General features: G+C 48.6%; 1 protein-coding gene across 3 annotated transcripts; it reads right to left on the bottom strand.

The window, feature by feature from the left end:
• Positions 1-113: 113 nt before the first annotated feature.
• On the bottom strand, positions 114-10,742 carry CHRNB1 (cholinergic receptor nicotinic beta 1 subunit). 3 transcript variants are annotated; one of them, XM_055405797.2, is made up of 12 exons: positions 10,609-10,742; positions 10,384-10,523; positions 9,570-9,614; positions 8,971-9,080; positions 8,759-8,867; positions 8,263-8,410; positions 7,596-7,805; positions 4,282-4,505; positions 3,615-3,796; positions 3,115-3,262; positions 2,182-2,359; positions 114-1,997 (listed from the first exon to the last, which is right to left on the bottom strand). In XM_055405797.2, the coding sequence occupies exons 1-11, from the start codon at positions 10,667-10,669 to the stop codon at positions 2,219-2,221; spliced, it is 1,518 nt and encodes a 505-aa protein (XP_055261772.1). In that variant the 5' UTR covers positions 10,670-10,742; the 3' UTR covers positions 114-1,997; positions 2,182-2,218. The 3 variants fall into 3 exon arrangements, with proteins under 3 accessions (XP_055261772.1, XP_055261771.1, XP_088684998.1); XM_055405796.2 differs by having other exon boundaries at positions 114-2,359; XM_088828872.1 differs by lacking the exon at positions 9,570-9,614 and having other exon boundaries at positions 114-2,359.
• Positions 10,743-10,748: the final 6 nt, after the last annotated feature.

Here is a 10,748-nt window from a genome sequence, read left to right as displayed (position 1 = left end):
GAGGAAGGCCTTGGAGGCAGGGGGCGGGTGCAACGACAGTGCCCCTATATCCTTAACCTGCACTCCTCTGAGGCAGAAAGGCACAGGAGATGGAAGGGGTTGAGGATGGACCAGGGAATTGAATTTCACAACAGGTCAAAATTCTAAAACCATGGACATTTTGGGAGAACTGAGACTGTAGACATTTGTTTTGTTTTTGTTTTTTTTTTAATCTGATTTAGGAAAATAGTTTCCAGAATTTGGTGGTTCTGGGCAACAAAGGAGATTGTGGCGAAATGGAGATTAAAAGACATGGATCTGAGTTGGGGAACTTGAACATTGTGAATTTCAGATGTTGGAAATTTGAGATTTTGCAATTTCGTCTTTTGAAAATTATCAAGTCTTGTCAGTTTGTGCCCTCTTTCCCCATGTTCCCTGGGAAGAAGGGTGACAGTGGAGTGGGAAGGCCACTGGTTCTGTGCCACAGCACGCAAGATTTAGAATTCTACAGACTCTAGCTCTATATGTAGTGAGGACCCAGATTTAGAGAAACTGACCAATATTTATCTCCGCATTTGTGTGTGTGTCCAACTCTCTAGGCCAATAAACCAACAAGACAAACGAATCATGCTCCGCAGTGGGATGCCAGGTGCAATTATTGGCGTGGTTGGTGGGTCTGGCTGGACAGGGACATGCTAACCTCATCTCACAGGGATCACTACAAGGTTAGCCCTGTTTTCCCTCTTTAGGGCAAGAACTTCCAGCAACTGAGTAGCTGTGAGAGCCTGTTGACCCTAGGTACTTCACTGTAATTGCTGCAGCCACTAGGCTCAAGCTGACTTTGCTCTGACCTCCAGGCAGAAACATTAACACAATCCAGTTCACACAGCCTGCTGGGCACATGATCTTCATGTTCCTGAAGGGTCATGCCCCCAACTAGGTACAGGCTTTTCTCCAAACTGAAAGGAAACTGAGGCACAAAATGTGTGACGGCCATAATTGACAATTTTCTTGTTCCACTCCTGGCCTCCCACGAGCTTCAACTCCTCATCCCCTGTCCTTCCCCGGTATTTTATCTAGTGTTACACAGTGATGAGCAAGGTAAAGGAATGGTTAGGTGGGTGGGGGCTTTGAGGAATTCTGATACAAATACCTTGACCAGAGTGGGCAGTCACAAATCAGCTCTAGCAGCTTGCTGCCAACAGGGGAATCAGATCTGGTGTTACTGTAGACCTTAAAAAATTTTCAAGAGACGCCAGAAATCCAAATTTCTCTGTGAAATGTCCACATTTTCATTTATTTATTATTTTTTTTACAGCTTAGAGTTTTATTAGGTTAACAAAGGATAGTACACCCTTGAGGTGTGAAGGCAGGCTGACCCCAAAGGAGAGTCTTTTTTTTTTTTTTACATTTTAAAAGTAGCAAACCAGATTTTAAATTTTGGCCAACAACATGGGCCGGCCAAACAAAACATATCAGTGTAACTCTGATGTATATTGTATAGTGTTTTTGTTCTCTTCTTATATGATGCTCAGTCTAGGGGGCAGATTCTAAATGCTGTTAATATTAGCTTCATTTTACAGATGGCGAAACTGAGGCACAGAGCAGTTTAGTAGCTTGTCCAAAGTTTGAGCACCAAAGCTGGAACTTGAAGTTTTAAAAGTGTGCTTTTTATCCTCATTACAAATGTATCTTTTTAGAAATAACCTTTTCTTTTTTAATCCTAAAGATAATACATATTACAAAATATGATAAACTGCAGAAAGGCAAAAACAAAAAATGACCACTAGTCCCAACATGCAAACATCAGCACTACAACTTAGTGTATTTCCTCACAGAAAAAAAATTCCCTATTGATTCAACCAGAGGTACCTGCTATATGGGTTAGGATCCGTACTAGGTGCCCGGGATATTACAGTGAACAAGACAAAGTTCCTGCCCTTAGAAGGCATACAGTCTAGTTCTTGTTGTTTGTTCCATTCATTGCCAGCATAGATGTTAACATCCAATGGAGCTTCCTCAAGAAGCCAAAGAATAAATAAACGGTTAGTGCATTTCAGGTGGGCCCAAGTCCCCCAAACGCCTAGTCCCATTTAGGCTCCCTCCTTAGAAATGAAATGATGAGAGAACTGGACTCCTAGTGATGGAGTTAAGATGCAGAAAGGTATAGGGCTTGAGAGCACTGCCAAACTTTCAATTCACCTGGCCAAGGATCTGGATCTCCACCCTCCTCTCAGCCTCAAGGAAAAGGGTCGGCAGGGGGCAAGTGGTACGTGGCATCCAGAAAGATGACAAGGGTTCCAACGCTTGTGAAGATGATGAAGGTCCATAGGAAGAGACGGTCCACTACCATGGCCACAAATTGCCAGTCCTCCTTCAGCTGGGGTTAGGCAGAGGAAACTGTTCCTGAGTCCGGACCCCCAGAAAAGGCTGCCCCAAGGTCCTGTACCCGATCCAGATCCTCCCACCACAGCTTTGAGACAAGGGCTGTCCTCAGAACAGCAGAGAGCCACCACAGGCGATGGATGTGAATCAAGAACAAGTAGGAAAGTAAAGACAGGACCAAGTGAGGCAAACTTCCACTCAGAAATAAACCCGAGGGACTTCCCTGGTGGTCCAGTGGCTAGGACACCACGCTCTCAATGCAAGGGGCCCGGGTTCAAGCCCCGGTCAGGGAACTAAATGCCACATGCCACAACCAAAGATCCCATATGCCACAACTGCTGCTGCTAAGTCGCTTCAGTCGTGTCCGACGCTGTGCGACCCCATAGACGGCAGCCCACCAGGCTCCCCCATCCCTGGGATTCTCCAAGCAAGAACACTGGAGTGGGTTGCCATTTCCTTCTCCAATGCATGAAAGTGAAAAGTGAAAGTGAAGTCGATCAGTCGTGTCCGACTCTTAGCGACCCCATGGACTGCAGCCTACCAGGCTCCTCCGTCCATGGGATTTTCCAGGCAAGAGTACTGGAGTGGGTTGCCATTGCCTTCACCGATATGCCACAACTAAGACCCGACATAGCCAAATAAATAATTAAAAAAATAAAAATAACACCGAGTGCTGGGGGCGGAGCCTGAGTTTGCGGGTGGAGCCAAGGCCACCCAGGCCTTGCCTTGGTCCACCCTCGGTGGACATACCGCGTCATGGTCTTCCTGCTCCTGCAGCTGTCGAGCGATGTAGCTGATCGAAGAAACGACCTCCCGTAGCTCAGGAGGGAGACCCACAGCCCGGTTTGGACCATCGATAAATCGCCGCAGGTCCGGAGCAGACAGTTCAGGCTGGAACCTGGAAGAGGCGGGACTGTTTGGCCACGCCCAAGGCGCAAAGACAGCCTGGGCGGGTGCTCTAGCCCCGGCCTCAATTCCGTCCTCCAACGCAAGTCCGGGTTTCAAAACCTGAGAGGGCCCCTCAGGTTCCCGCCGATGGCGGCGACCTCTCTAATCTTCTGCAATTTTTCCTAACCTCTTAGGCTTTTTAGTTCCCACCTCGCCACAAAGTGGGCAATAGAAGGGGTACTACAACTCCCATGATTCTCAACCACAACCTCCGGGAGCTTAGGCCGCCTACACCGCACAGTCTTCTGGGAATTGTAGTTCTCCCTCTCCCTTTTATGTGGGCGATGGAGAGTAGGTATTACCTGTTGGGTTTGGCGAAGAGAAAATCATTTGGTGGCTTGCGGATGAAATATTCATCTGTTCCCCGACCCCAGCCACTTCCTGGAGAATCCCTGAGAGCTATGGAAGGTGGCTGCAGCATCTGGTCTCTCTCAGGTTTGGGCCTCTTCAGACCCAGGTACAGAGGGAGTTTGTGAATAAAGATCTGCAGAGTAGATGAACAGGCCTGTTGGAGGGGGTTCTCAGGCCTTGAGACCAGAAGAGAAGCCGCAAACCACCCCCCTGGCACGTGCCCACTTCTGCCAAGCGTGCCTGAGTCCCACAGGACCCAGAGTTCTTAAGTGGGTTAGGAGACATCCTGACTGGAAAGAAAAGTTCTAAGGGCTCCCACCATGATAGTACCTAGCCCTTGGAATGCTTCCATTGGACCCACCCCACAAAGGGCAGTATTGATGAAGAGAGTCTGGAATCCACGCAGAGTTAATAATGTGAGGATAAAATTAATTGTGCAACATTTCAATACCCAAAGACCCTGGCACTTGGACACTCTACCAGGAGTTGAAGTTGTAGTCTCCCTCAGGTCTGTGAAAGGGAAGGTTGAAGCTGATGGGAGAGAGGAGCGAAGCCTGGACAAAAATCCAAATACTAGGATTGAGAGTTAACACAGGTTGAAGGAAGAGGTCTTCTTACCTGACGAACCCAAAGGGGCATTTGGTGGGTGTGGGGTGAACGATGGTGCAAGTTGAGGACCACAACACTAAGGATGACTGAGAAGGTGACGAGGACCATGGTGAACATGAGGTACTTGATAATGATGGGGACAGACAAGGAGGTCTCAGGTACTTTGTCTGCCAGCAGCAGCAGGAACACAGTGAGGGTCAACAGGGCAAAGATGGAGAGCCCCATCTTCTCTCCTTGGGGGACAGAGGGGAAGGTGGAAGGGTTAGGCTTTGCCAGAAGAAGATCTCCCTGGCATAATCAGTGACCATGTTTCCAGCCCACTCAGGGTTTTAGAAGGGCCAACTGCAAGCAAATGACTCCTGCACTTAAACCTCCAACCTGGACTTATTCCCCTAAATTCCACGCTTGCCTTCCTAACTCCTCCATTTGGGTGTCCAACCAACATCTCAGACTTAACATGTCCAATACTTATTTCCCTCCCTGCTGACTCTCCCCACAGTCTTCCACATTTCATAAATGACAACTCCATCTTCCCTGTGGCTCAAGCCAAATCCTTTGAGTCATTTTCTGCTCTTGTCCCTCCCATCCCATATCCAATCCATACCAAACCTTACTGGTACAAGCCACCATTACCTCAGGTCTGAGTTATTATAAAGGCCTCCTCTTTGCTTCATCCTTTGCCCCCTGCTGACTGTTCTCAAAAGAGCATCCAGATGGATCCCTTAAAGATGTAAATCAGATCATAACACTCCAGTAGCTTCCCATCTCCTTTAGCATAAAAGCCAAAGTCCTTACTGAAGCAAGGTCTTCCCATAAACTCTCTGCCTTGGTCTCCTACTATTTTCTCTCTTGCTAACTTGATTCATTTATATTGACTATTTCTTGAATATGCAAGGCATACTCCCACCTCAGAGTCTTCACATTCACTGTTAACTCCTGGTAATTTCATCCCTCAGATATCTACCACGGTCATTCTCTCACTTCCTTCAAGTTTTTGTTCTAATATTGATCAGATATTCCCTTTTTAGTGAGACATTCACCGACCAGCCTATTTAAATTGCAACCCTTGTGATAAACTATAATGAAAAGAATATGAAAAAGAAAATACATATGTATAACTGAGTCACTTTGCTGTACAACAGAAATTTAACACAACATTGTAAATCCACTATACTTCAATAAAATTTTTTAAATAAATAAATTGCATCCCCTACTCCCATCCTCATCCTCCCAAACCCTTCTCCTACTTCATTTTCCTTCTTAGGACTTGACCTCTTTTCTTCTTCTTCTTCTTTTTTTTTTATATTTATTAATTTGGCTGTACTGGGTTTTAGTTGTAGCATGAAGGATCTTTGATCTTTGCTGTGGCAGGTGGAAATTTTTAGATGCACCATGAGGGATCTTTTGTTGTGGAATACAAAGTCTTAGTTGCAACATGTGGGATCTAGTTCCCCAACCAAGTATCAAACCTGGGCCCCCTACACTGGGAGGTCAGAGTCTTAGCTTCTGGACCACCAGAGAAGTCCCTTGACCTCTTCCACTATACTGTTTAATGGATTTATTTATTATGCTTAGACTGTCTCCTCCAGTAGAATGTAAACTCCATGAGAGTAGGGATTTTTGTCTGTTTTATTCACTGATGTATTCCCAGTGTCTTGCATATTACAGATGCTCAACAAATATTGTTGCATGAATTAATAGACCAACCCCTGCAGCACAAACTATATAGCAAATTGAAGGATCTAAAAATGAAACAAAGTATATAAGAATATGCCAGGTGGCTGGTTATTCTTGTGACATACAACAGGTACTACAAACTTCAGGGAAGATATTGAAATAAATAACATTTATGGTCTGTTCTAGTTTAGTTCTATAATATTGGTTTCCAAGATTTGCCTTGCTCCAAGTTACATGTGAAAATGTTTCTAGAGCTTCATCGCTCTCCTTCCCTTAGACAGAGAGGACTTGATTCCAGAGAGAAGGAAAGCATGTGTTTTTTGTTTGGTTTGTTTTGGGGGCCACAGCAGTGAAAGCCCAGAATCTTAACCACTAGGCCACCAGGGAAGTCCCGGGAAAAGCATGTTTTGAATACCAGAGTTTAGGACATCAGTCTCTGAATCAAACTGGTACTAACCAGGGTTAGAAGGGCGACACCGCCTCTCTCTATATAAGGTCAGCTGAATGACAAACTCTCCTAGCCTCTTTATCCTCCTCTGTGAAACAGGAAGACAATTTAGCACCTACCTCACAGAGTTGTGAAGATTAGAATTGAGTTAATATATGAATCCCATGGACAGAGGAACCTGGTGGGCTACAGTCCATAGGGTCGCAAAGAGTCAGACACAACTGAGGTGACTTCACATGCATGCAAACATATAACATATTATTTGTATTATTCTAAAGGAGATCAGTCCTGGGTGTTCCTTGGAAGGACAGATGCTAAAGTTGAAACTCCAATACTTTGGCCACCTCATGCGACGAGTTGACTCACTGGAAAAGACTCTGATGCTAGGAGGGATTGGGGGTGGGAGGAGATGGGGACGACAGAGAATGAGATGGCTGGATGGCATCACCAACTCGATGGACATGAGTTTGAGTGAACTCCGGGAGTTGGTGATGGACAGGGAGGCCTGGCGTGCTGTGATTCATGGGGTCACAGAGAGTCGGACACGACTGAGCGACTGAACTGAACTGAACTGATAGCAAGTGCTCAAAATTAGCAAATTACATACACTGACACAAAGTTTACAGAGTACCCTGCATAATTCTCTTAACGCAGTTAATCCGCAAAATAGTCCTACGTGATAGGGACAGTGGGTGTCCTATTTCCAGATCAGGACACTAAGAGATTAAGGAATTTGCCCAAGGTTACTCCATTAGCACTTTGTGCTGTATTCCAGAGAACTGTTGGATATTATTTTCTAGGGAGATGGGAGGTTTAGGGACTAGTAGGCATCTGAAAAGTGAGGGGACAGAGGATACCAAGAATGGGAAAGAGGAAAGGAATAGTTATCTAAGCCTGGGAGCTTGCAGGTCAGAGGAGTGGCAGTTCTGGGGATGAGATCCTAGGATTCTGAAGGGAAGAGTTCAGAAGTTACTAGATGCAGAGAAGTGAGCAGCAGAGAGGAGACAGCACTTGAGGTTGGAGGGGAAAACTGAATGCAGATGCAAAGGCTCTTCTTGAAGGGAAAACCTGGCTAACATTGCTGAAGCACAACTCCTGATGGCCTGAGTTGGCAGGAAAACCTTCCTTGTATTATGGGTGAAGAGGAAGAAGCTGAGCTATTGGTAAGTAAGAGAGCTGGGGCTCCTCCCCGCCTTACCTGCATCGGGTGGCAGGTAGAAGACAAAGATGGCCAGGAGAGTGATGAGGATGCATGGGGCAATGACGTTGACCAGGTAAAAGAGAGGCTTCCGGCGAATGATGAGGTAGAAGGTGACTTCTTCACGTCGTCCTTCCCCGCCTCCCCTAGGATCCACTGGAGGCTGAATTAGCCGAGAAGGCTTGTGGATAATCTCCCATTGGCCATTCTCTTGGTGGGGTGAGGGGGGAGAAGAGAAGGTGACAGATATGGGACATGTCTTTGTTGATGCCAGATTCGGCTTTTTTTTTTTTTCTTTTTCTTTTGACTGCTCCACGCTGCTTGTGGGATCCTAGTTCCCCAGCCAGGGATTGAACCCAGGCCCTCAGCAGTGAAATCACAGAGTCCTAACTACTAGACTGCCAGGGAATTCCCAGATATGGCTTTCTCCACCACATCCTAGAGCAGAGGAGACCTATGTAATAAGGGGCAATAAGGGGCTAGCTATAGACCCTGGGCTGGACAGCCCATCTCTATATGAACGAGTCTCAATTTCCATACCCACAAAATATAGATAGTTATATCTATCTTGCTGACCTCACAGGGACTCACTGATGGAGTATGTTTATCAGCCTGTTAGAAACTGGAAATCATAAAGTCCATGGACGTGGAAGTCATGCCCACTCACCAATAAAGGTCCCTTCATGAATATAAACTTCCTGCCGCTCCTGCCCCTCAGGACTCAAGCCAGTTTGCAGGCTGACTTCTGAGCTGTCATAGCTATAGGAACTGAACACCATGGTGCAGTTCTGCCAGTCAAAGGGGAAGTAGGTGACCTGAATGGAATGGAGAGTCACTAGAGCTGCCAGAGAGCTGGTTGGGGCTGGGGGAGTTGGGGAGGTCACAGGGCAGACAGGGGTCAGAGGATACTGCTCCTCAGGAGCTAGAGACCACCAAGGGAGATCACCTAGAAGTGGAGTCATAGAGAAATCAGAAGGCTGTTTGGGGAGGCCATGGACATTGGAGGAAGGGTCACTAAGGAAGACTGGAAGTCAATGAAAGTGGACAAAGAGGAAACTCAAAGGAGGGTACGAGGGATGTGAAGGTCATGGGGATAATGAAGGAGTAGGTCTGAGGGAGGTTTTCTACGAGCGCCTTGAGCCTCCCAGGTGGAGCCGGGAGACCTGGATGCTGCAACTGCTGCGATAGATGCCCGGGGGCTGCCAGCGCACGGAGCCGTCGGAGGACACCACGACGTTGATGTCCAGAGCAACATCAAAATTTCCGTCGTTACTGTAGGAAAAGAATCAAATCAACTTGGATCAGGCCCCGCCCTCCGGAGGCCGCGCCCCTCCGGAGGCCCTGCCCCGTCTCCCAGACTTTAGGAAGATCCTACTTGTTCAGGAGCACCACGTCGGGTAACCACACGGATTCCGCTGAGATGCGGAGTGAATCGATGCCCTCGTGCTCCTCAGGGTCCCAGCTGAGCCTGTAGTCAGTCCATTCCTAGGGAGGCAGAGGCTGAGGGGCCGTCTGGGGTTGGAGGCTGGGAGGAACCTTGGGATGTGCGCAGGAAGCCCGGGCAGGGAATGCAAGGGAGGAGAGCCGCGCAGTCATGGGCTGTGGTTCTGGAGGCCTGGGTTCTGATTCCGGTTCCACGTGCACTCTTTGGGACCCCATCAACTAATTTTCCTTCCCTCGCATCGAGCCCCAATTTTTCCATTTTGTAAAAATGAGGGGGTTGACGAGCTAGTCTCTAAAACAGTGATTTTCAAACCGCAATTAGCGACCCTTTTAATGGGTCAGGAATCACGAGTGGCCCCAAACCACGGTTTAAATTCTTTTCTGAAGTTTCTGTTTCAGTTATAAATGTGTTTTCTGAGGTCATGATGCAAAAAAAAAAAAAAAAAAAATTCTTATTGGGCGGGACATTCGAGGAAATTGTAAAGGCAGCGAGGTCGCCTGCCCTTTCCCACCCTGCGGGGGTCACCGTACCAGGTCTAAGTAGACTTTTGTGCTCATCTCCTCATCCTTTTCGTTCTAGAAGGGAAAAGTTTTAAGGATAGCTATGATATAAGATAGATAGATAAGGGGCTCGGTAGGTCAAACTCCCCCTGGAAACTCCCTTCTTTGTCCGAGTCGCACCCTCTTGTGTACAAGCCCCATATCCTATAGGCTGCGTGGATTTAAACCCGGCTTCTATCTCGCAAATTTCCTGCGGTCCTTATGGCCAGCCAATTCATTTACCACTCCCGACACGGACCGGACTGAATCGTCATCTGCTGTTTATTAAACTCTGTCCGGCACCAAGCTCCGCCCCAGCCTGTGACCCCCCTCAAGACCCGCCCTCCAGCCCGTCCAGCGGCCCCCAGTTCCACTTCAAGATCCGCCCACAAGCCTGTTCATCCTTTTACCCGGCTCTACCCTAGCTGGGAAAGGTTGGGGGCGGGAGGAGAAGGGGACGACGGAGAATGAGATGGCTGGATGGCATCACCGACTCTGTGGACATGAGTTTGAGTGTACTCCGGGAGTTGGTGATGGACAGGGAGGCCTGGCGTGCTATGATTCATGGGGTCGCGGAGAGTCGGACACGACTGAGCGACTGAACTGAACTGAACTGAACTGAACCCTGGCCGGTCCAGCAGCCACGCCCACAGCTTGTCCATTGGTCCGATTTCCCGTCAGTCTCCTAGTCTGGCTTCACCCCCCCCCGGACCCCTCCCCCAGTGGTCCCTGGGTTCCGCCCTGCCTAAAGCCGCGCCCCTAGTCGCCTAGCGGGCCGGACGCAACTCCCCGCGTGCGCCCTCACCAGGCTGATGAGTTGCGCCAGGGTGAGACCAATGCTGACCCAGACACGGTCTCCCACCTCCCGCGCCGGCCGCACCGTGCTATCATAGCCTAAGAAAAGTTTCTCGCGGAGTCGGCCCTCCGCCTCCGAGCCGCGGGAGCCTGGAGAAGGAAAAAACTAAGTGAAGCCTTGGTGCCCGGCCACGACCTCTGGCCCCGTCACTGCCCCTTTGAGGCCCACACTTACCCGGGGCGAGATGCGCCCCCAGCACCCCCAGCAGGAGCAGAAGCAGCGCCCCTGGGGTCATAGCCCGCCCGCGTCGCTCAGTGAGTCCGCTGGGTGAGTCGCCAGGACAGCCAGCGCAGCGGGAAGTGACGAGGCGCCCA

This window comes from Moschus berezovskii, chromosome 20 (assembly GCF_049115385.1).
Source record: "Moschus berezovskii isolate FMDL1 chromosome 20, NW_MosBer_1.0, whole genome shotgun sequence".
In the NCBI taxonomy this organism is placed as follows: domain Eukaryota; kingdom Metazoa; phylum Chordata; class Mammalia; order Artiodactyla; family Moschidae; genus Moschus; species Moschus berezovskii.
The sequence above is the reverse complement of the archived record's forward strand: the minus strand, read 5'-3'. Positions and strand labels throughout refer to the sequence as shown.